At 40.5% G+C, this 23,024-nt stretch overlaps 1 protein-coding gene across 7 annotated transcripts in view; it reads right to left on the bottom strand.

Annotated features, from left to right (window-relative positions):
• Nucleotides 1-23,024, bottom strand: part of cnih3 (cornichon family AMPA receptor auxiliary protein 3) — a 304,251-nt gene that overhangs the window by 235,431 nt on the left and 45,796 nt on the right. For 4 of the 7 annotated variants that reach the window (XR_007570845.1, XM_050058882.1, XM_050058884.1 and 1 more), the window contains exon 1: nt 18,492-18,816. Coding sequence is in view for 5 of the 7 variants with exons in the window: in XM_050058882.1 (XP_049914839.1) it covers nt 18,492-18,788 (297 nt within the window). In the remaining 2 variants the exon portion in view is untranslated. Of the gene's footprint in view, nt 1-18,491; nt 18,817-20,144; nt 20,214-23,024 lie in introns of those variants that run through there. The other 3 variants (XR_007570846.1, XM_050058886.1, XM_050058885.1) reach the window with 1 other exon arrangement.

Here is a 23,024-nt window from a genome sequence, read left to right as displayed (position 1 = left end):
TCGAAAACAATTTGAATTATTGTAAAAATAAGCATATTCGAAGTTGGAAACTAAGGTTTGAATATTTTGAAAAAAAAGAACAAAAAAAAAAACGGCGCTCTACCGTGCATTAAGAGATGTTTTTTGGGGAAATACATGACTGTCAGAGAAGCCCCGTTTACAAACAGACCTACAATCCATCTCCTCTCCTCTGCTCTCCTTTCTCTCTTCTCAACGGAGGGTGCCCTGTCAGCCCTGTGCTGACAGTGACAGGGCGCATCTCTTTAATCCAAAGTGACACAGCCCGTTTGCTCATGCTTCGGGGTCGTTCAATAGAGTAATTGCAAATAAATATTGTTTTAATGTGTAACTATTGAAATGTTCACAAGGGCTTTCATAAATTCCTACAATGTTGCGGCACTGCTGCCTTTGCAGGTTAAAAGTTAATGACAGCGACTTGAAGTGAGGAGGAGCAACACGTCTCCAGCTGCGCAGCTGTGTCAGTACCAACACCGCTGCGCCGACAAGCCGGAGGCGCTCACTTTTGCATGTGATGCAAAATAGTAAAATAACGTCATTATAACACAAAAAATATAAAAATGCGGTGGTAGGCCTAGGCTATAGCCTATACCAAGGAAACATTCAAATATTATTGGAATTTTTAACATAAAAAACATTAAAAATTCAAATCTGATTTTGGGGGAAGATTGACAGTCCTAGGCAGCAGCAAAGCTAGTGCAGACCCCAAAGTATGAGGCAGCATGCAAGGCTGTCCACCATCCTACACCCTCTTCAGTGAGCAGCGTAGCAGTGGCCGGACCCCTAGGTAGAGGGCACCGCCTGTGCTAATAGAACTAGGGTAACAATATTGGAACCATTGTTTTATCTCACACAGGCTCCACCCTCTGTGGACTCTATAGGTACAGTGGGTGGAGCTCAATGAATGTATGCCCTGTTGCAACATACAGTACTGTGCAAAATTTTAAGGCAGGTATTAAGAACTGCTATAAAGTAAAAATGCTTTTTAAAATATAACTTTTAATTGTTTATTTTTATCGATTTACAAAATGCAAAGTGAGCAAACAAAAGAAGAAAGAAGAAAATATGCAGAGAAATATACTGTGCTGCCTTTCAACTTTTTGTTGTCTCAAATGTTACGAAGCACAAGGAGCAGCTATTTCAGCTGAAATAAAGTTTGACTTTGAAATGCATTGTACAGCGGCAGCATGACAGGCAAAAAAAGGGAATCAGTGATTGGGAGGAGGAACAAAGGAAAGGTATGGTCAGGGGAAAAAATTGTATTCATAGTGGTAGATTACAGATTGCTGCAGTGTGTAGCCTACAGGAAGTCTTTGGTGCTCTTCAAAACACACAATTTTAACCCTCCCTCTGTCCTTTATTAGACCTTATCCACTGCATACACATATATCCACATCCATATAAATATAAACTTAATTAGGCTAAAGCCTCTGAACTATTTTCAGGGAGAAGAGCTGTGTGGAAGTAAAAACGAGTCGGAGAAAGGGAAGGTGGGTTGGAAAATGAGATGTTTGGAGGTGGAGGGTGGAGTGGGGGAAGCCTCAAATTGACCTTTACTTAACCAGGCAGACCAATTAGGAGCAAATTTTAATTTACAGGAAGTGCATCATGTAAGCATCACTGGACAATGAACCCTAAAGTGGAAGAGGCTGTTGGTAATGCCAGTGCTCCACTGGTGCAAAGCATGTTTAAATGCTTGGAAATAAATTCCCCCTCTGACTCAAGTAAGACTTGAACTTAAGCACAGGAGACAGCCGTGGAGCAGGGAAGAGGGAGTGATATAAGGAATTGGGGGGTGGAGTGGAGCATTTAAATGGTGTGAAAAGGCTACAGAAGGTGTCATCACCTGTGCTTGTGTCCTTGGTGGGATGCTGATAAACATCAATCAGTTACAACAGTTAAAACAATCCTAAAGTTCACAATCAGAAAACACAAAGCTCTTCATCTCCATCCCCAGTGATCACTTTGATTTCAGACTTGGATGATATTATCATTGCTTCTGACTACAGCTTTATCACCTCGTAATAAAGTGATACATACACGAAATTGTGAGCATGCATCCTTACTGGAATCTGTCTGCATAGCATTTGCACATGTGTAACACTCAAGCAACAGATGCCATGAGCGTCTCCCAACTCGTCAAATACCACCACTCTGTCAGTGATCTGGGCGTTAGATACGGACACAATAAAAAGCCCCTTTCACAGTGGTATATTATGCACCAGGCAGCAGCTGTTTTTGAAGTAGTGGCCACGAACCAAAGTCGTCAAATACCATTGCTATGTCGGTGGATGTCTGCCTAAGATACCAACACACAAAGGAGGCACCTTCGCAGTGGCAGCAGTTAGTAATGCCACCGGCAACTCTGTAGTATAGAGTGAGAGTGTTTCCTGTGTGAAACCAAAAGTCAATTGAGTTATTTTAATAACATTGTAGTGTGCTTGTACATGTAGCATGCTACAATATTAAGTAAGTAATAGTAGTAATAGTGTATGTCACATGATGGATGTAATTGACATTACATTATGTTAGTCACAACCATACTTATTTTAAGCCAAACCATGATGGGGTTTTTTTCTAAACTAATCACGTGCCTTTGTTGCCTAAACCTGAGGAAATTAACACAAACACAAGGTGTTTTAGTTTCAATAAGCGTAAGCTTATTTTGAAAAAGACTGTATGTATCTAACAAGCAGAAACGGTTCTTTGTGTAAGGAGAGGTGTATTCTGAGAAGATACATTGCATGCAACAGGCATAAATTTACACAGCATCCAAGGACCAAGGTCATATTTTGTTCGGTCCACCGACAAAGTGGTAGTATTTGACAAGCTGAGCTGAGAATGTGTTGGAAATACGCATGAACCCTGACCACTGTGGAAAACAAAGAAATGAAAACTATGAAAATATATTTTCATCACAATGCATCTGTGTTTGTGTGTCCACATGTGACAGACATGCAGACACACACCTGGCATGCAAACAGATTAGCAGTTAGCATGCTGGGAACATACTAGAGTTAGTCAGCAGTGTTGGGGGTAATGCATTACAAAAGTAACATTAGAAAAATAACGTTATGGAAGTAACACGTTACAATAACATATTATGTTTTAGCAGTAACAAAGTAGTATAACACAATACCAACAGGATTTCAGGTAATATTATTACATTTACAATGTCATGTAATGCGTTACCATGGTAAATAAACATTATTGTTTTCATTTTAATTCGTCCACACTGATCTACACCGCTCCACTTCCACCATCAGAAAAAATATCCCCACCAAGGTTGTTGTGTCTTGTCTAGGGGTGAGTCTGTGAACACGTGTGTTTGAGATCATAAACGGTTATGAAAAATGAGTAGGCCTACACGAAAAACGTTTTTTGTTTGGGGGAGGGGGGTGATACTAATTGTTGACTAACTGTGATAGACTGTATTACCTTCTCCAGTCTGGTGCTCTGAACCATAGTTGGGAGACACTGGTTTTCTGTAGATTATCTTTACAACTTGGCTCGTTGCTGGTTAGAGGGTGACATGGGAGTGGATTTTCAGTCCTGTCCCATCCCACAAAATACAGTACATGGATCACACAATGCCTACCTTAGTTCAATATAAACCCAAATATGACATCTAATGTTGTGTTTTGATGTTTATTGCCTAATTATTTTTACATTCACTCCACCTTGAAGCTGTTCAGAATAATAAACACATTTGATTTCCTATGTGGTCAGACAACACATCATACAGTAAGAACCAGTTCTGAGAGAGAAAAATGTAGTTAAAGTATTGCAGTAAAAGTAGTGTTTGGCTCCTCTGACTGATATTATTATGACATCACTAGATTATTAATACTGAAGCATCAGTGTTAGAGCAGAATGTTACTGTTGTAGCTGCTGGAGGTGGAGCTAGTTTCAACTACTTTATAAAAACTTGACTATTGTTATGATTAGGCCTGTCACGATAACAAATTTTGCTGGGCGATTAATTGCGTCAGAAATTATTGCGATAAGCGATAATATTGCGTAATATTGTGCTTTTAAGACCATTTTTATTATTAATTTTGCTGTTTTTAGACCATTTTATAAACTTGTATAGTGAGAATAAAGGCATATTAATGCAAGTACACTCTTTTAAAGAGAAATAAACATTTATTTAACAAGAATATTTAGGAATGCAAAAAAGAAAATTTAAATATCCAAAATAAAACGTAAAAATATCAAAATAAATAAATAAACACCAAAAAATAGACTGTCATTCTCTCACTCTCAGGTGTGCAGTTAATTTGGGTATATTCGCTCTTTTTGTTGAGATGGTTTTAGAACAAACTCGGCACACCGGCTCGTCCAAATTACTGGGCTCCCCTCTGTCATTTGGTTTGAATCCAAAATACTCCCACACAGGGGCCGTGGCATTTGGTTTAGGAACAAGTTCCATGTCTTTCTCTGGCATTTGGTTTAGGAACAAGTTCCATGTCTTTCTCTTACACTCAACTCTCTTTTTTTGTCGGCCTCGTCTCCCCCTCATGAAGATCGTGTGTGTGTGTGTGTGTGTATGTATGTATGTGTGTAGCCCATAGCCCCGCCTCCCCCACAGAGATAAAGACACTCAACGACAAGAGCTTTCCCTCCGTTCATTACGCTAATGAACCAACTCACCTGGCTGCCAGACGATGCACGGCAGTGAACGCTCTTGTTGTTCAGTCTCTTTGGTGGAGAGAGACGAGGAAAACAAACACACATGAATGTGGCAATTAATCGCGGCCGGAAAAGTTACCGTCCCTCTTTAAATTTACCGTGCAATTAACCGACTTATCGCATATGCGACAGGCCTAATTATGATTTCCAGTCCCACCCGCTCCCGCTGACTTTTTTTCCCATCCCATCCCAATCACATGACAAATACTGAAACTGATTCCCATCCCATGGGAATCCCACAGGAATCACGTGACCCATGGGACTCCCGAAAAAATGTCAGCCTCTATTGCTGGTAACTAGCTCTAGGAGTCCGGACCAACTCTGCTTGAAGAATGAGGATGCAGAACTGACGTCCGTGCAGAAGCACATTTATTTCTCCTCTACAGCAGGAAAACATAACATAACGCAGGGCCTTCTCACAGAGACTATGCTTTGACTGGAGCTAGTATCTAAACACTGTAAACAGACTGTAAACGGACTGCAACCACCCATAGCATGAACAGTACTATTTTCACGGTGCATTCCCGTCCGTACACTTTATACGCCGCTTTACTTTCCACAACATCTGCTACGTCACACCCACACGGCCACCGTCTTAAAGCAAAGGGCTGGCCGGTAACAACTGTGAATATGACAAGAAATGGTGTGAGACCGGGTTTCACAACAGGTCAGTAGCCTACGTGCTCCGTTCTATTAAAACGGTGCGTTGGTTAAATGGCCCGTTCGGTGGGTATTCAGATAACTGGGGCATTACTGGTATAATGCAATAGCACCACCCAGCGGTGAAACCCTTGTACATGTTTACATGAAAAAAATTACCCACTCTAAACATTTAGAGATTTTTGTACACGAACTCACCCCTAGTCTTGTCATGTCATTACAGACTACATTATAAAAGAGTGCCGGTGATCAGTACATGGGTGATGAGGCTTTTGTATCCGAAGGCTGCTTGAAAGCAACAGGATAAGGAGCCGGGCTCCTGTGTTTTTTTCCTCATCCCATTGACTGACACACCAGCGTGATGCTGTGCCCTTTAGCATGTTGGATATTTTTCCATTCACAGCACCTTTAATGGTGAAACACCTCCGACTGTCCTGTTCTTATGCATAACTCTCTCCAGTGCTGTTGTAGCTGACTGGCACACCAGAAACCGGCAGGTGGTTCTTCCAGCTCTGGTGCATTAATTTGCGCTAATCATAGTACAGGGCTGTCCAGTGCGACAGATATGTCGCATGTGCGTTGGAAAAAATGTTTGTGCGATGAAATTATTTGCCTAGTAGCACGCGTGCGACAGACTGCTTTCGAGCCGCTTGTGTGTGTGTGGTCTGTTTTTTTCTCATTTTTTCACTTCATCATCTGGCAGCCAAGTGAGTTGGTTCATTAGCGTAATGAACGGACGGAAAGCTCTTGTCATCGAGAGTCTTTGTCTCTGTGGGGGAGGTGGGGCTATGGGCTACACACACACAGTGCGATCTTGAGGGGGAGACGAGGCTGAGAAAAGAACAGAGAGTTGAGCATAAGAGAAAGACATGGAACTTGTTCCTAAACCAAATGCCATGGCCCCTGTGTGGGAGTGTTTTGGATTTAAACCAAATGACAGAGGGGAGCCCAGTAATTTGGACGAGCCAGTGTGCCGAGTTTGTTTTAAAACCATCTCAACAAAAAGAGCGAATACAACCAACTTAACTGTACACCTGAGAGTGACGGTCAGTATGTTTACATGGACAGTTTAATTCCACTTTCATTCGGAATGAAAGGCCATTCCGATTAAAAGTGGTCATGTAAACGGTCATTCCGACTGAAAAATGGTCATTCCGATTGAAAATTAAATCCGATTAAAGGGGGTGGTTTATTCTGTTTGTCATTCCGAATGAAAGAATTTTGTGTGCATGTGAACACTCATTCCTCTTCAAGTTCATTCTGGTCTTTCTGCACATGCACGTTTCCTTGCCCTTCTGGCGCGATGACGTATATAGCAACGGCCTGAGATAGAGCAGTCAGACTCGTTGCACTCACTGGTTTCCATACGCCAAAGCACGGTCTTCTATCTCCCTTCTTCGACCTTCTACCTCCCTTCTCCGCCTCAACAGACGAAGCATTAGCAGAACAAGGTTGTTGTCGTACTGCTGCTTCAAGAATATCAGCAAACAAGCCCGAAAAAGGCACTAAGAACGGCGTCGTCAAGCATCTTGTTATCCGGGGCGAGGACTACAGTGTTCTCTTCCGGTAAACGTAAACACGTAACATCAGCCCCGCCCCCTATCCAATCAGAAACCTTCCCTGCCCCAAACCTTGCGCAGACCCGAATAAAGGTGATTAAACTGATCTCTGTGTAAACCCTCATTCGGAATGAATATTTTCCATGTAAACTACCTCGAAAAACTTTAATTCCGAATGATTTCATTCAGATTTATTTCATTCTGAATGAGAAGCCATCATGTAACCGCACCCACTAACAGTCTATTTTTTTTTGTGTATATAAGGTCTTTATTTATTCATTTTGGTGTTTTTACCTTTTATTTCGGATATTTAAATTTTCTTTTTTTGCATTAGTAAATATTCTTGCTGTTGTTTATTTTTCTTTAAAAGGATGTACTTGCATCATTATGCCTTTATTATCATTATATAAGTTTAAAAAATGGTCTAAAAACAGCTAAATTACAACAATAATAAAAATGGCCTTAAAAGCACAATATTGCGCAATATTATCGCTTATCGCAATAATTTCTGACGCAATTAATTGCCCAGCAAAATTTGTTACCGTGTCAGGTGCTACAAACTTTCTGGCCCGTGCTACAAAATTATCACCCTCTGTAGCACCAGTGCTATGGGCTAAAAAAGTTAACGTACAGCCCTGTAGTAAATGACTCAAATGCCAGTCCATTTGTTGTGCTAACCTCAGCATTCATTTATTGTGTTTCTGTAATTACCCCTCCTTCGCATTTTGTCTTCAGGATTGTAGCTCATTGAAATCAAATGGATATAATGAATGGGAAAAAGCCATGCAAGTTCCGTATGCTTGACCAAGCAAGCAAGCTTGCAAGCTTACAGTTACTGTTAGTGAACTGTCAGCTGTCGAAACTTTTGAATAGTGTCCCTCAACAGAAATTACGTATCGTCAACACAAAAAAGAATCGCTCAACACTTTCTTTTCACCTGGATAATTCTCTAATGTCTCGGATAATGTCATATTTTATTGTGCAACGTGACTGAGTAATGTTACTATCGTCGCCATGAAGACAGTAGTTTTCAATCCACAGTGGCTCCAACCTGCATTCAGCATCTCTGTGAGAGGAAAGCAATCAGTCAAACTGCCTTCACCAGGCTAACTGACAGCAGACCGAACCAAATTATTTTTCATGTCAGCTCCACAGTAAGAAATCAACTGTGCTTGTGTTTTTTGATTCATCAATTTTATTTCCCAGCTCGCCGTAGCGAGTAAGGGGAATCTGCCACTCACAGACAGACTGGGAGCAGATCAATAAATATGGTTAATAAGGCAAACACATATACAACGAGAATGTTGTGTAATTTTAAACAGCTGTCTGTGCAGATCACACTTCACTTAATGTCACAGAAATAGACTTGGACCATAAAAAAATGCAGTAGTCTGTTGCTCAACAGAAATCAAACTGCAGCATCACTTCAGCAAAAGGTTTCAGTTGTCTCCATGGTAACCACACTCTTCAAAAGTGTTGAATGCCCTACCATGATTCAGGCTTCATTTTTAGCGCCAAGGGACAGGAACAGGGGAAATATCAACTAGGGGAAAAACTTAGTTGAATTTTGTCTAAAAAATCACCAAGTAGCCTATCTTCAAATGCATCATATCCCAAAAATCTGTACAACCTGAGCTAAAAGATTATGTAAGTCAATAAACCATAATAAGTGACACAAGTATTGAAACTTAATTACATTTTACAAAATAAAACCACAAGACATATTGATCCAAAAGATTTTTAAATGCAGCAACTTAAATAACATACTTAGGTCTGTTTTTAGTTTTTGAGTTAACTGGTAACTGAATTCCATGTTATGAACCTTTTCCCCAACAATCTGGCAGGGGTGGCCGTGCAGGCAATCACACACAGGGATGTAATACACATGTACGCACTAAAACACATCAACCAAATGAAGGAATACAAATTATCAAAGAGCTTTTGAAACATCAACAACAAGAGCCTCAGATCCTCCAGCAGCAGCCCTACTTGAATCCACCAAGTTTGTGAGGGCAAAAACAACTCTCCTGTTCACTATACTGTAAAAATTCCTCTATACCGTCTGACATACAAGGGACCGTGTGTGTGTGTGTGTGTGTGTGTGTGTGTGGGCTTGTGTGTTTGTATATGTGTGTGACAGAGACTGGTGGAGAAACTAATGATGAAAATTGAAACAGTCTACTGCAAAATTTGTGAGTGAGAGAGAAAGACTGACAGAAATTTCACCTTTGTGTTTATGTGTGTGTGAAAGCTCCACACAATGTGAGGTTTCTCCCTGATGAGCAAGCTGACAGAAACTGCTAATTATACTGCCTGGTTTCATGAAAGAGAGACAGTCACAGAAAGAGAGGAAGAAAGGAGAGCTGGATGGGAGACATTATGCAAGAGTTATTGAGAGACGGATCATATGGATCATTTCTCTAAGCGTGTGACTGTGGTTGTGTGTGTGTGTGTGTGTGTGTGTGTGTGTGAGTGTTTGAGTGAGTGAGTGAGTGAGAGAGAGAGAGAGAGAGAGAGAGAGAGAGAGAGAGAGAGAGAGAGAGAGGAAGAATTATGGACGGTTACTGTATTCAAGATGAAGCCATCAAGCTGCTGGATTTAAAAAATCAGTGAAAATGAAAGATAATGTTGAAATTTTAAAATTTCATTACAAAACAAGATGCAAGTTACTTGAAAGAAACATCACCATTTAATTGTAACTGTTAACACAAAGTCAACTGTAATAAACGTCCAAATTACGTTAATTACTTATGTTGTACAATCAACTATAGAAAGAAAGACCTAATTTTGCCTCCTGCAAAAAGGCCAAAACTACTACTACTACTACTACTACTACTACTAAAAAATATGCCACTTTTATTTTCAGTGTACAACCCCACACTGGCAGCAACTACAAGCATGTTGGCGCTCCTGGACACAGTGACGCTTTACACCAATGTCCTATTTCCAGCGTCCCCACCCCTGGAATGAAATGCATTTTTCCCCCACTCGCTCTCTGCTTGTACATACTGAGTCCCAAAGCAGCTCTTTTTCTCTGCTCCTATGGCAGCTCAACTCCTCTCCTCACCATGGATGTATAAAGAGAACTTTGTAGCTGTTTCTCATGTGCAGCAAAGAATGGATGAGGAGGGACTTGTTGTTGAGGTCAAGAAACATCCTGAGCTAAACGACCCACAACCCCATCACTATAAAGACAATGGCCAAAAAGATATTCCCTGATGAGTCACAGCTCTGAAGATTGACTCTTCAGGTGAGAAATCAAGTTAAATTAGTGGGTGTCCACACATGATTTTATGCTAATGCAAAGATGGAGGAAGTACAGATCTTTCAGTTAAAGCAGTGATAACTTTGCATGGTCATCTGTTGATGAGCTGCAGTGCAACACATCCAGTGTGTACTAGGGTCGGCACTTGACACGCATCACACTGCACGGCGGTGGCACAGGTGTTTTTGGCCTTAAGGGACATTCCCTGCAGGTGTTTGTTTGCATACTGTGTGTTTGTTGTGTGAGTGCTTCTGTCTGCATCCTTGTATCTGCAGGGGTGGACAGGCGACAAAAAGCAACCCAGGAATTAGCTGTCAAGCAGCCCCAATCTGATACACCAAATTCGATATTTGTCGATCAATTAATAATCAATTTAAAAACAAAAACAAACAAACAAAAAAGCAATCTGTTAACCCTCTGAAAATGGATATCCCATTGGCAGCCACAGACGGTTGTTGTTTTCATGATGGTCATTAAAATTGATCTAAAAGTAAAAAGATTTTTTTTTTTTTTTTAAAAAGTACAAGGGCTTGAGCATTCATGCCAAGACTTCCACCCTTCATCAAGTTGTCCACCTACAATGACATCATTTCATTATGGTACAAGTGGTCCCAAAGACAGCGAAAAAATGCAGTGACACCACAGAGAAGCGGGTTAATAGTCTGTTGGTTTTTTTATGATGATTTATGATTATCAATTAAATGAATGATTCATAATTGATATATTACTTGAAGCCTAATTTTAATTTTTATTTTTATACTGGTTTAAATAAACAATTTGATTGTATTTTCCAATTTCTGATGAGCAACAGTTTTGTGTACAAGGAATCGAAGGCCTGTCCCATATAGACACCTGTCCCAACTTCACTTTCATTCATAAAACTGTGTTTTCATACGTAAACATTAATTTTCTGAGTTACACTGAATGTAAACATGCATTTTGTTTGTTTACAGAGAAACTGCACGGGCATCTTTATTTGCTCATTTATCACATCCCTTCTTACAGTTAGCTGAACAATAAAAACTTGATGAGTTTTAGGATGAGGTAGGAGTGACTCCGTTTTGTATGATTTGGTGGTATACCTAAAACACTACAGGGTTTTCACCAAATTCAATCTTTTTCACCTGTGATTTCAAAGTGTTTTGTAAAATGCAATGGCTTAAAGGTATAATATGTAGTTTTTCCACATAAAAATGTCTAAAAACGACTAAACCAATATTATATATTTTGTTTAGTTGTGTACTTTGATTATCAGAAATGTTTCCAACAATTTTTCAAACCCAGATAAATATGAAATATTAATAAAAGTTACAGACCGTGTCATTAGGTTGCATGTCAATGGCGACGTAACTCCAGTTACCATAGCCATTAAATGAAGGAGAAGAAGAAGAAGCAGACCGGATGAGACGTCAGAGAATGAACGTTACTGTTGCTAGGCTAAGCTAACTCGTCATGGATGATTATGCATTGACAGTTGCTGCACCTTCTGACACCGAAGCTGTCCCAGTAAACAAGCCGATTGTGACCTTTAAGAGGGCACATACTTTGAAAGACAGAGTGTCTCATAGTCATTTACCAGCTGTACGTCCTAATAACTGGCTCAAATCTGAACTTAAGGGCTGTTACAGGTGTGGCCATTGTCCTCATTTTAATAATATTGTTAAATCTAAAACCTTTGAAGTTAGAAATAAAACATATCGTATTCATCATTTCATCAATTGTAAAACCACCTTTGTGGTTGAATGTCAGGTATGCCGAATCTTTTACATTGGCCGTACTAAACGCAGGTTACAAGATAGACTTGCAGAACATAAGTATGCAATCAGGATAGGTAACCTGGACTACCCTATGGCTAAACATTTCAAAGAACATCATGGCAATGACCCCTCCTCTTTGTTGGCTATGGGTATTGACCATATCCCTGAGGCAGATAGAAGAGGGGACAGACAGAAACGTCTCAATCAAAAAGGGGCAGAATGGATACAAACACGCTACATCCGGACATGTTGTGCTGCATTCAAAGGAATCCTGGCGAATTGGATGGGCTTTAGGACCCGGGGGGAAACATAACAATGGCCACGACATCTCCCCCACAACGGCGTTCTGCTGACTCTGATTGGCTTACAGTGCTGCCAATGTCGTTTTGGTGGGTATAGCGTCATTCTATTGGCTCTAACGAATCGAATGAGGTGTCAATCACTCAAATCGACCAATCCGTTGCGGAGATAGAACACCAAAGCACAGAGGAGAAAATCTTTTCACATGTAGTAGGTGTGTGTTGGTTAGTTTGGAGTGGGAAATACATGAAAAAAACGAAACGGACAGGTTTATGTGTATATACTAAACACCAGTAGGGATTTACAAAAACAAAAAAATGAAAGATATAGTTACTATGTACATGACAAAAATCACATGCAAACATGGAGCAATTTGGAGAGCTCGCCTGAATTTTCTGTACTAAAACCTCTCTAATATTCTTCTGCTTCACTTTATCAGAATCAACCTTTGCAGAGATAATGTTCACATATTGTACTATGATTTGATAGAGGTTTAGAGCTGCAGCTGCATCATTCCAAAGGGATGCTTTTTTTTGTGCTGAGTGCCATCTTCATTTACTCTTCACATATAACACAGAAACTGATCTTAACAAATCTCACAAGTGTTCCCTTTATTATGACACCAAAAGTATTCAAATAGACCTTGTGGTTGCAGAGATATATTCATTTCATTATGGTAATGCAATTTTCGAGCAGAGGCCTATAAAATAGGCTTAGGGTTTAATTGTTGAATCTCTAACTCTCCTTTATCACTCAGTTTGCAATTTTTTAATCGGTCTCTCCTTCTCCAACTTTTCCCCTTTTTCTTCTGTGAAAGTCAATAATCAAGAGAAGTTATACAGTCCAGAGCTCTTAAGTCAAAGTCACCTCCAAACTAACTGCTTGTGCTGTACTGTACAATCATGCATTATTGAGAGCCAGCTGTGTTAGTAAAAGCCAAAAAGACTCAAGGGAAAGGGATTTAGAGAGCTGGAACAAATCCTAAAACAACTTCACCAGGGGCAGCTCTTCCATGCTGGGCACCGCTAATGTACTTTTCTATCCACAACTTTTCCTGATTGCTGCTGTGGCAAGTTTGATTTTGGATGATGAAGTAGAACATATTTGCTTGCTTCTTCACTATGAGAATTTTTGAGAGAGTCTAAGACTAAACACTGTCAAAAGTGTTGGGAGTAACATGTTACAAAAGTAATATGTTACAGAAATATTAGGTTTTAGCAGTAATGAAGTAATAAAACATGTCAACAACAGGGTTGTTGGTAATATTACTTCATTTACAATTTCACATAACGCTTTAAAACCCAAAATGTTTTCATTTGTCATTCGTCCACACTGATCCATACTGCTCCACTGCCACCACCAGAAAAAAAATATCTGAAGGTTGTTGTGTGTTGTCATGTCACCACCTTATTTATACAGTCTATGGTCTCTACAGACTACATCATAGAAGGGTACCAGTGATTGGCACAGCTGGGTCATGTCATACTCTGCATTATCATGTACAGTGTGTTCCCATTAATGAAGCTCAGCGTAAGTTCAATCAGGAAGACTTTCTTTGTGCTCATCCATTCACAATTCCCTCCCTCCCACTCCCACTGCTTCCTCTAATCAGCTGACTATGGGTGTTCACTCTTCTAGTTATCTAATAAAATTTCGCCATATCTATCAGACAATTAGGACGCTACTACAAAATTTTAAATCAGCTTTCTCCTCTGCTGCCATCTGTCATTTTAGGCAGAATTGTCATGCCCTCCTCCACCCCGTTCACCTCCAACCATCATATCCAAAGTCCAGGACAAGTTTAACAAAGGCTCATTCCTCTACTCATCCAGGTCATCAGCAGTTCTCTATCTTCTCCACATCTTCATCTCATCTCATCTTCACCACCTCTACCATTACCAGCATCTACTATGGATTCATCACCTTCCTTAAAAATATACCATTTCTATGGGGTCTAATTGCCAAAGACTTTTCGCACTTTTTCAGTCCTGTAAGAGTAAATAAAAAAAGAAGGAAAAAAAAAGAGGAGTCTCCCCTGACTGAAATATAATAACAGACAACATATACCATTCAGATTTGCGTCCTAAGGCTCCCTGAAAGCAGCAGGGATAAGGAGCTGACCTCAGGTTGGTTTTCTTTGCCCCATTGATCACTGATCAACACGTCTGGCTTGGGTGATGTTAGTATATGATGGATGTGTTTCCATTCACACCCTATACAACTGCAGAGCAATGCCGGCACACAGTCCTGTTCTTTGCATAACTTTTTACTAGGTCCTGCTGTAGCTGACCAGCACACAAGGAACCGGCAGGTGTGTCTTCCAGCTCCAGTATATTCATAGTAACTGATTTGCACACCATTCTGTTTGTTGTGCTAACCTCAACATTTATTTATTGTGTTTCATATCAGAGGGCCACAAATATTTATCTATATCTCATAATTATTAGACTTTGATCCTCTGCCTGACCCTCCCTGTATCCAAGGCTATTCACTTATTTCCAAAGGTCTAGGCTATTTAATGCTTCTATATCATCATGCTATTATTTATATAAGTAGGATTTTAATGCAAAGTGAAAACCACTGTATGTGAAAACATAAGTGGGTCAGACCTGCGCAGCACTGGATTTGTAATGAACTGTAATAAACTGGAGCTTCTGTGCTTTGATTATCTGCTGTGAAACAACATGACCCTCATCCATTTGAAATGAACATTAGTTCTTCTGAGTTAATTTTGGTCAAAATAATACAATAGTGTAATAAGTAATTAATACTGTAAAGTGACATTACTTTCAAATGAAGGTGACTACTAATATATAATATATTACATTTTGAGAGTAACTTGCCCAACACTGACGGTCAAAGGTCTTGATGCAGCTCAACTTTAAAGTTTCAAGAGTTCATGCAAGCTTGATCCCTGGAATCACCACTTAGGGGTATATTTTTGTTTTATTTATTCATCCTCTCTTTCTTCAGTGGAGCAACCAAAGTTATAATTACATTACTGCCAGATAAATATGGATGTATTTTCCACTGCATAACTGCATTGTGGATAATACAATGCTCTGGAGTGCCCATTGTTCACTCGTCCCCTCAGCCCTCCAAGGGTTGTTCTCACCAAGGTCACTTCAGTTTTTCAGACAAATGGAACAACACTTATGATGGCAGCGGGGATTGCCCTCGGGGGGGTCAACAAGGGCGTGTTGAACAACTAAACGTGGCCAATGTCTGTGGGCGTGGTGCTCCTCTGCTCTCTCCTGGCTTCTGATTACCGTTAATCATTTAAACTCGCCTCTCATCAAGTTCAATACGCTCCAGTATATCTTACCCCACATTGTGCATAATTTCCCTGAGTGTTTTTTTTTTCTTCCTAGTCCTGTTCTGCTCTGCTCAAGGATCAATCTCAACAGTCTGCCTCTTCAACTGCCCGCCTGCTCTCACTCTGCAATTCCCTCTGTCACTCACCTACCACACTATTTCCTCTATGCATTGCCTTACCCTCCCCAGCCATTACCCAACACCCTCTGCCTTCTGCCTCAGCCTACTGTAACATCCCTAAGCCTCTCTACCTCCATTTCTCTTTCTCCATACAATGAGCTTTTTACATTCAATGTGGGAAAAGTCAAAGTCGCAATACATCAAGTATAATCAATATATCGGCCACCCCTGGTGTAAACCTGCAAAATACTATCACAAAGTGTATGGGAGCCTCAGAGCAGCTCCAGCACAGGGCGGAAAATGCAACAACAACACAGTAAAGTCTATGCCTGCCCTTTGAAAGTCAGACATTCAAATTGCCAGTTGGAGACCCCAAGTCGACTGAGATTGCTTCAATTCAAGCAGTCAATTTGTTTTTGTTTTTTTAGTCAGTGTGCTGTGCAGTGTACTTCTGGGGACATTCTGGTCCCCAGACTTTGCTGCAGAGTGACTTTGCTCTTGACTTTCACTACTCTGGTACAAAATTAAAAAAATGATAACATCAATTTCTCTCTTCTACTTAGAATTGGTGAATTTGCAGTTCACAGATACTTCATACGACACAGTCTCTGGCTTTTGTTTGATATCTGGTGTCAGCAGAAAATGCTGTCGCACACTTCCAAGTTGTTGTCAGAACAGTTAGCTTGTTTACTGTTTTACATCAATGTCACTGTCACACTAAAAGCCCTGCTGAGTCTGTATAAACTTTAATTTGAAAAAAAAGTATTGTTAAATATTTGTATTTAACAGCCAAATCTAATTTGACTAACATAATTCTGAGTCTGCTACATCCATAGTAAAGTCTAACAATGACATCTTTTTGTAGGCTAACTGGGAAACTGACTGAACCCACAGTTCCCTTAAAAGATTTTAGGTTGAATCTTAACATTTGGTTCTTGATAAAGTTGTTGGTGAGCAGGCATGTGCACAAATGGACCCCAGGTGGTGCTCAAAACGTGCCATTTTGCCCTCTGTCTAAGTGCCCTTTTTTGCAAGATATTTCTATGTTAATATTTTAGTTTTTCAATTTGGCGCATGGCATCAATTCTCCATTAAATAAGTGTTGTAACACCTGACAGACACATTTGAGTTTTAATTCTGCCAGACTGCAAGAACCCCGGCCCCTCCATGATCAACTTCCCTTGTCATAGCCACCACAGTTAGCGCACGTCGATTGAGTGTCCTACAGATTAGCATCATGTCTCCCTGTGACCTGCCTTCATGGACAGCCAGGTAATGACAGTGTTTACCATCAGCCTCTGCATTGTTTGTTACTGTTGTGAGAATAAACTACATCTTAATACAGCTATCTTAACGTAGGCAATAACCCATCATTAAGCTTAACAACAAGTAAGCTAGTCTGCTGTAAAATCACACCGTCTCCCTCCAACTCTCTCTCTTCACCAACTGCCCGATGCGAGCGGAGATCTCCCAGGCTCCGGCTCTGATTATTTATTTAAATACATCTCAAATACGATTTGTTGCTGCACATGCCTTGTGCTGGAGGCGTCTCTTCTCTGGGATTCTTTATGAATATTTAACGCCTATTTAGAGGATAATTCTAAGCATTAGTACATGACTATTTAATGAAATAACTGTGGCTTTCTCATAGACACAAACTTTATTGTTCACAAATTCTTAGGTGATGAATTTATAAAAACGTGAATTTAATTTTATTTCTGAACCAAGAGGAAGTAAAAAATTTAGCTGGATCATAGGTTAAATAAAAAGGGTTCTGATTGGAAAGTAACAACAAGAGAAAATACAAAATAAGCCTTGCATTTAAGGCCTGAAGAAAAGAACCATGTTTGTAAAAAGCTGAATTTGATGTAAATGAACCAAACTACCCCAATAAAGAGATTCAGCACGCTGTTAACTTCATTTTGAAGAGCTTTGAGGTAGAAATCATCCTCAGTGTGTCTGTGTGTCAGAGCAGCTTCTACTCTGTACATCCAGAACCATTTAAAGGTATAGTTCAACATTTTGGCAAATTTACCTATTGCCGTGGTCCCTATAGTCACATGAGTAGGTACATTACCTTTAATTGTCAGTGCGTGCTGTTCTGAGATTGGTGGGGCAGAGCTGCCCGCTGAAATGGAGGTGAACGGTACAGGTCCCTCTCTCCCTCAAAACTAATCAAATACACCATCAAATGACTCCAAAACACTCTTGTGGACAACTTGTACCTTACACATTCACCACGCTATGAAATAATAATGTAATATTACGAGACAGAGTTGTTTTGAAGCCAAATGCAGAGCCGGAACTACATTCCAGACATACAGTACTTGCTGGGCGGAGTGATTTCAAACAGCGTATGTTTAGTGCAGTTACTCCCGTCATCAAAACAACAAGTTTGTTGAGAAGAAGCCAGAATATACAGAGGAAGAGTTACAGGTTTTGGAAGAAGAGAGAGCAAGAAGAGAGGCTGAGGCTGCCGAGCAACCAGGGGCTGAGGGGAGACCCAGAGCCGGTGGTGTAAATGTGGGGCTTACTGGCCACTTTATTAGGTACACCTGTGCAATATAAATATAGAGTACGCCTCAAAATAATCACCGGAACACGGGGAGAACATGCTAACTCCACACTCATAAATCACCACAACTCCTGAGGGAACAACAACATAAAATGTTCCCTAGCAGTCTGTTTATTCCCAACAGTGAGAAGTAATGCCAGTCACTTCACTATATGCTGTGGGCAAGCACTTATCCATAACATAACCACAACAACATATTTAGCTGAGCAAAATGCACAACGATCACTTACCACGTCTGCTCGTTTTGTGATGCCGACAGATGGTATGACAGTATCTTTGAAGAAAAGCGCTTGAACCATTCCTGAGCTTCTGTGCTCCATCTTTTCAGCGTAGTCCTCCGGTAAAAAATGGCAGGAGCACACAAACATTTTTCGGACCGTTTCCACAGGCGTGTTGGGGTCGATGTCTAGCACAAATAGCCATAGTTTCATCCTGTCCGTATTACTGGTTGGAACTACGTTAAACTTCACTTTGCTCCACGTCTTCGGCTTGTTACTGCAACTTTTTACAATACATGTGTAAACCATGATTTACAAAAACACTAGTAAACTTTCCTCAAACCTTCTGGTATGTCCAGCTGACGATACCGCAAATGGCTACAAGCAGTAACTACGGCAGTCTCAGCTGCGCACTGTGTCACTCCGCCCATTGGTTTACTCAAGAAAGTAGTTCCGAGTATTTGCTTCATGTGTCGTAATGTTACTTAATTATACATTATTATTTCATAGCGTGGGGAATGCGCAAGCCATGTGTTGTCCACTAGAGTGTTTTGGAGTCATTTGATGGTGTATTTGATTAGTTTTGAGAGAGAGAGGGACCTGTACCGTTTACCTCCATTTCAGCAGGCAGCTCTGCCCCACCAATCTCAGAACAGCACAACACTGACAATTAAAGGTAATGTACCTACTCGTGTGACTATAAGGATTACGGCAATAGGTGAATTTGCCAAAATGTTGAACTATCCCTTTAAACCTCACTGCAGAACATAATACCTCATTTATACACAATAAAACATCAGTGTTTACTCAGAAGACAACATGAAATAAGACAGGAGAATAAATATCTGAAAGCAGTACAGAATGCCTGAGAGTCTTACTGCATTGTATTCTATTCCGTTTTTTTGTATTTGTCACCGGTCACCTGAATTGTATTTTCCTTCACATAAATAAATACATTTCCAACATAAATTGATGCAGAATAATTCAGCAGAATATAGGAAATTAAGTGTTTAAGGCTCAACATTTCCCCAGACTCCCCCCACTTCATATGTGTCCTCTGTAATGTTTAAACAAAATGACACCCTTGTCTGCATCACTGTATGGGTAGTACGATAAATATGTAAGTAAGCAAAATGTTTGACTGTATGTAACTTTATTTTTTAAATTAATAATTATAAGAGAGTTGCCCTTTTTTTTTTTGCTTGAGCACCTGCCCCCCAAAAAATGACTATGCAGGGTACTGTTGGTGAGCATCCCTGACTGGGGGACTAGTAACCAACTGTCGATTGCATGTTTATCTTTGGTTGTGGCTCATGGCTTTTATTTTATTAACTTTATTTGAATTCAAGAATTGTCCCTAAACCATGATCATTTACACATGATGCTTTGGCCTGAAGTCCTGTTTAAGGAGTCTGCTTTTGAGCTGGGAGGGGAGGAGAGCATGGGTGTACAAAACTAGTATGTTACTATCTTCTTGATTCAAAATGATTGGAGAAACAAGAAAGACAGAGCAGAGGAGGAGACAGAAAATCTTCTATGTCACTTAGCAAATTGACTTAAATCTTTTCCATATGTGCCAACAACTGCCATTCACATGAACAATAAGTTAATAATAGAATGAAAGTGTTTGTGATGAGTAAAAATGAGTCGGGAGCGCAAACCTACCGCATGGAGTGGATTGCCCTGATCGATTGGAACCTTGAAGTCCGCCTGAAGCTCATCAAAAGCTGTTATCTGTGAGGATGAGAGGAAAAGGAGTGAGAATTATATAATCAGTAAAATAAAGGGGCAATATAGAATGAAATATCTTATTCTGAAAACACAATATTTTTAAACGCCTCCTGTGTCTCCCAACCAGCAATGCAACACTCAGAATGCAAGCTGGGCTGCATGTAGTTACAATAAATTATCTCTAACATTACCTGTATGTTATTAACATTTAACACCATAGCACATTTAAAGGTTAGTGATATTTTGTTTGTTTGTTTTTCTACCACTGTAAACAAACCCTATGAGAAAACTACAACAGCCAGCAAAATGATCCCTATTAGCACTACACTGTTGTCCAAGAACAAAGAAAAAAAACATCAATGAGCCACATGGTTGGCATTTAATAAAGAAATATGTCACATGGATGACATGTTTCTTTATTACAATGACAAAATATGGATTTGTCCAAGGCTGAAAGTAGTCCTTATCAAATACACCATTGACTTCACTTTAGTATGTTTACTAAAAACTATAGTGCCCACTGTTTTGGGGAAAACATCTCTATAAACAGCCATGCTGGCAGCTGTGCAAGGCTGCACTCATCACATTAACCATCTTAGTTTACCTTGTAACCATGTACACATCTGCTAATTAGCACCAAGCTGTTACCTTCAAGGCTGAAAAATGATGCCAATACGAAAGTGCCAAAACTCCAGTTCCTCTAATGTCCACTTGAGGCTGGCTCAAAGAGCGAGTCAATCCCTAAAGACCCCCATGTTAACATGCCCAACTTTAAAGCAGAAATAAACATGTTTACAGTCTGGTACAAAAATCAAATGTCCATAGCTAACTTCAACATTCATGACAGCTGTACGTGGAATTAATTTTTATATAACTCACCTGTTTACGTTTCATTAACGTTTAAATTTAAATATATTTAAGGGCGGGGCCGCTTGAATGACAGGCTGTGTGTGAGGCAGCTGCACTCTGGGGGTCTTGGGGTGTCTTTTGTGTTTTGCTGACCTGAGCAGAATGAGTTTCCCATGAGGACAACAAGGAACACCTAATCTATTCTAATCCACCCCCCGCCTCGCTCCTCTACAGCTCCACCCTTTTGTACAAATATGGTCACTTCTGGCCCTAAAAAGCCAAGAAGACAACAGCCAAAATGTCGAACATGAGACCCCAAAATGGCAGCCCACAAACCAATGGGTGACATCATGGTATAGCTACATCCATAATTTTGTACAGTCTATGATTAACACTAATTAATTACCACATTGTACAGTGAGTAAATCCATGGGGGGAGGATTTTCACTCCTGCCCCATCCCAATCCCATGACAGGGTAAAAAGAAAAATCTTGTTCCATCCCAACTCCACAATAATAACTGCTGTGCCATCCCGTTCCCATGTTGTGTTTTAAACCAAAAATAGTGTTTATTTATATCAACTGCATATTTATACATACACTGAACAAAAATATAAACGCAACACTTTTGTTTTTGCTCCCATTTTTCATGAGCTGAACTCAAAGATCTAAAACATTTTCTATATACACAAAAGACCATTTCCTCACAAATATTGTTCACAAATCTGTCTAAGTCTGTGTTAGTGAGCACTTCTCCTTTGCCGAGATAATCCATCCCACCTCACAGGTGTGGCATATCAAGATGCTGATTAGACAGCATGATTATTGCACAGGTGTGCCTTAGGCTGGCCACAATAAAAGGCCACTCTGAAATGTTCAGTTTTATCACACAGCACAATGCCACAGATGTCGCAAGTTTTGAGGGAGCGTGCAATTGGCATGCTGACTGCAGGAATGTCCACCAGAGCTGTTGCCCGTGAATTGAATGTTCATTTCTCTACCATAAGCCGTCTCCAAAGGCGTTTCAGACAATTTGGCAGTACATCCAACCGGCCTCACAACCGCAGACCACGTGTAACCACACCAGCCCAGGACCTCCACATCCAGCATGTTCACCTCCAAGATCGTCTGAGACCAGCCACCCGGACAGCTGCTGCAACAATCGGTTTGCATAACCAAAGAATTTCTGCACAAACTGTCAGAAACCGTCTCAGGGAAGCTCATCTGCATGCTCGTCGTCCTCATCGGGGTCTCGACCTGACTGCAGTTCGTCGTCGTAACCGACTTGAGTGGGCAAATGCTCACATTCGATGGCGTCTGGCACGTTGGAGAGGTGTTCTCTTCACGGATGAATCCCGGTTTTCACTGTTCAGGGCAGATGGCAGACAGCGTGTGTGGCGTCGTGTGGGTGAGCGGTTTGCTGATGTCAACGTTGTGGATCGAGTGGCCCATGGTGGCGGTGGGGTTATGGTATGGGCAGGCGTATGTTATGGACAACGAACACAGGTGCATTTTATTGATGGCATTTTGAATGCACAGAGATACCGTGACGAGATCCTGAGGCCCATTGTTGTGCCATTCATCCACGACCATCACCTCATGTTGCAGCATGATAATGCACGGCCCCATGTTGCAAGGATCTGTACACAATTCCTGGAAGCTGAAAACATCCCAGTTCTTGCATGGCCAGCATACTCACCGGACATGTCACCCATTGAGCATGTTTGGGATGCTCTGGATTGGCGTATACGACAGCGCGTTCCAGTTCCTGCCAATATCCAGCAACTTCGCACAGCCATTGAAGAGGAGTGGACCAACATTCCACAGGCCACAATCAACAACTGATAACATTAGAGAATACATTAAACAAGACATTCTTGTATTTAGTGTAGATATTTAAATATGCATTATAAAGCAGTGATCAGTTTCACATGACGTGAAATTGCATTAAAAAATCATCAACGTA

The sequence above is a fragment of the Epinephelus moara genome, chromosome 12 (genome assembly GCF_006386435.1).
Source record: "Epinephelus moara isolate mb chromosome 12, YSFRI_EMoa_1.0, whole genome shotgun sequence".
Classification (NCBI taxonomy): Eukaryota; Metazoa; Chordata; class Actinopteri; order Perciformes; family Serranidae; genus Epinephelus; species Epinephelus moara.
The sequence above is the reverse complement of the archived record's forward strand: the minus strand, read 5'-3'. Positions and strand labels throughout refer to the sequence as shown.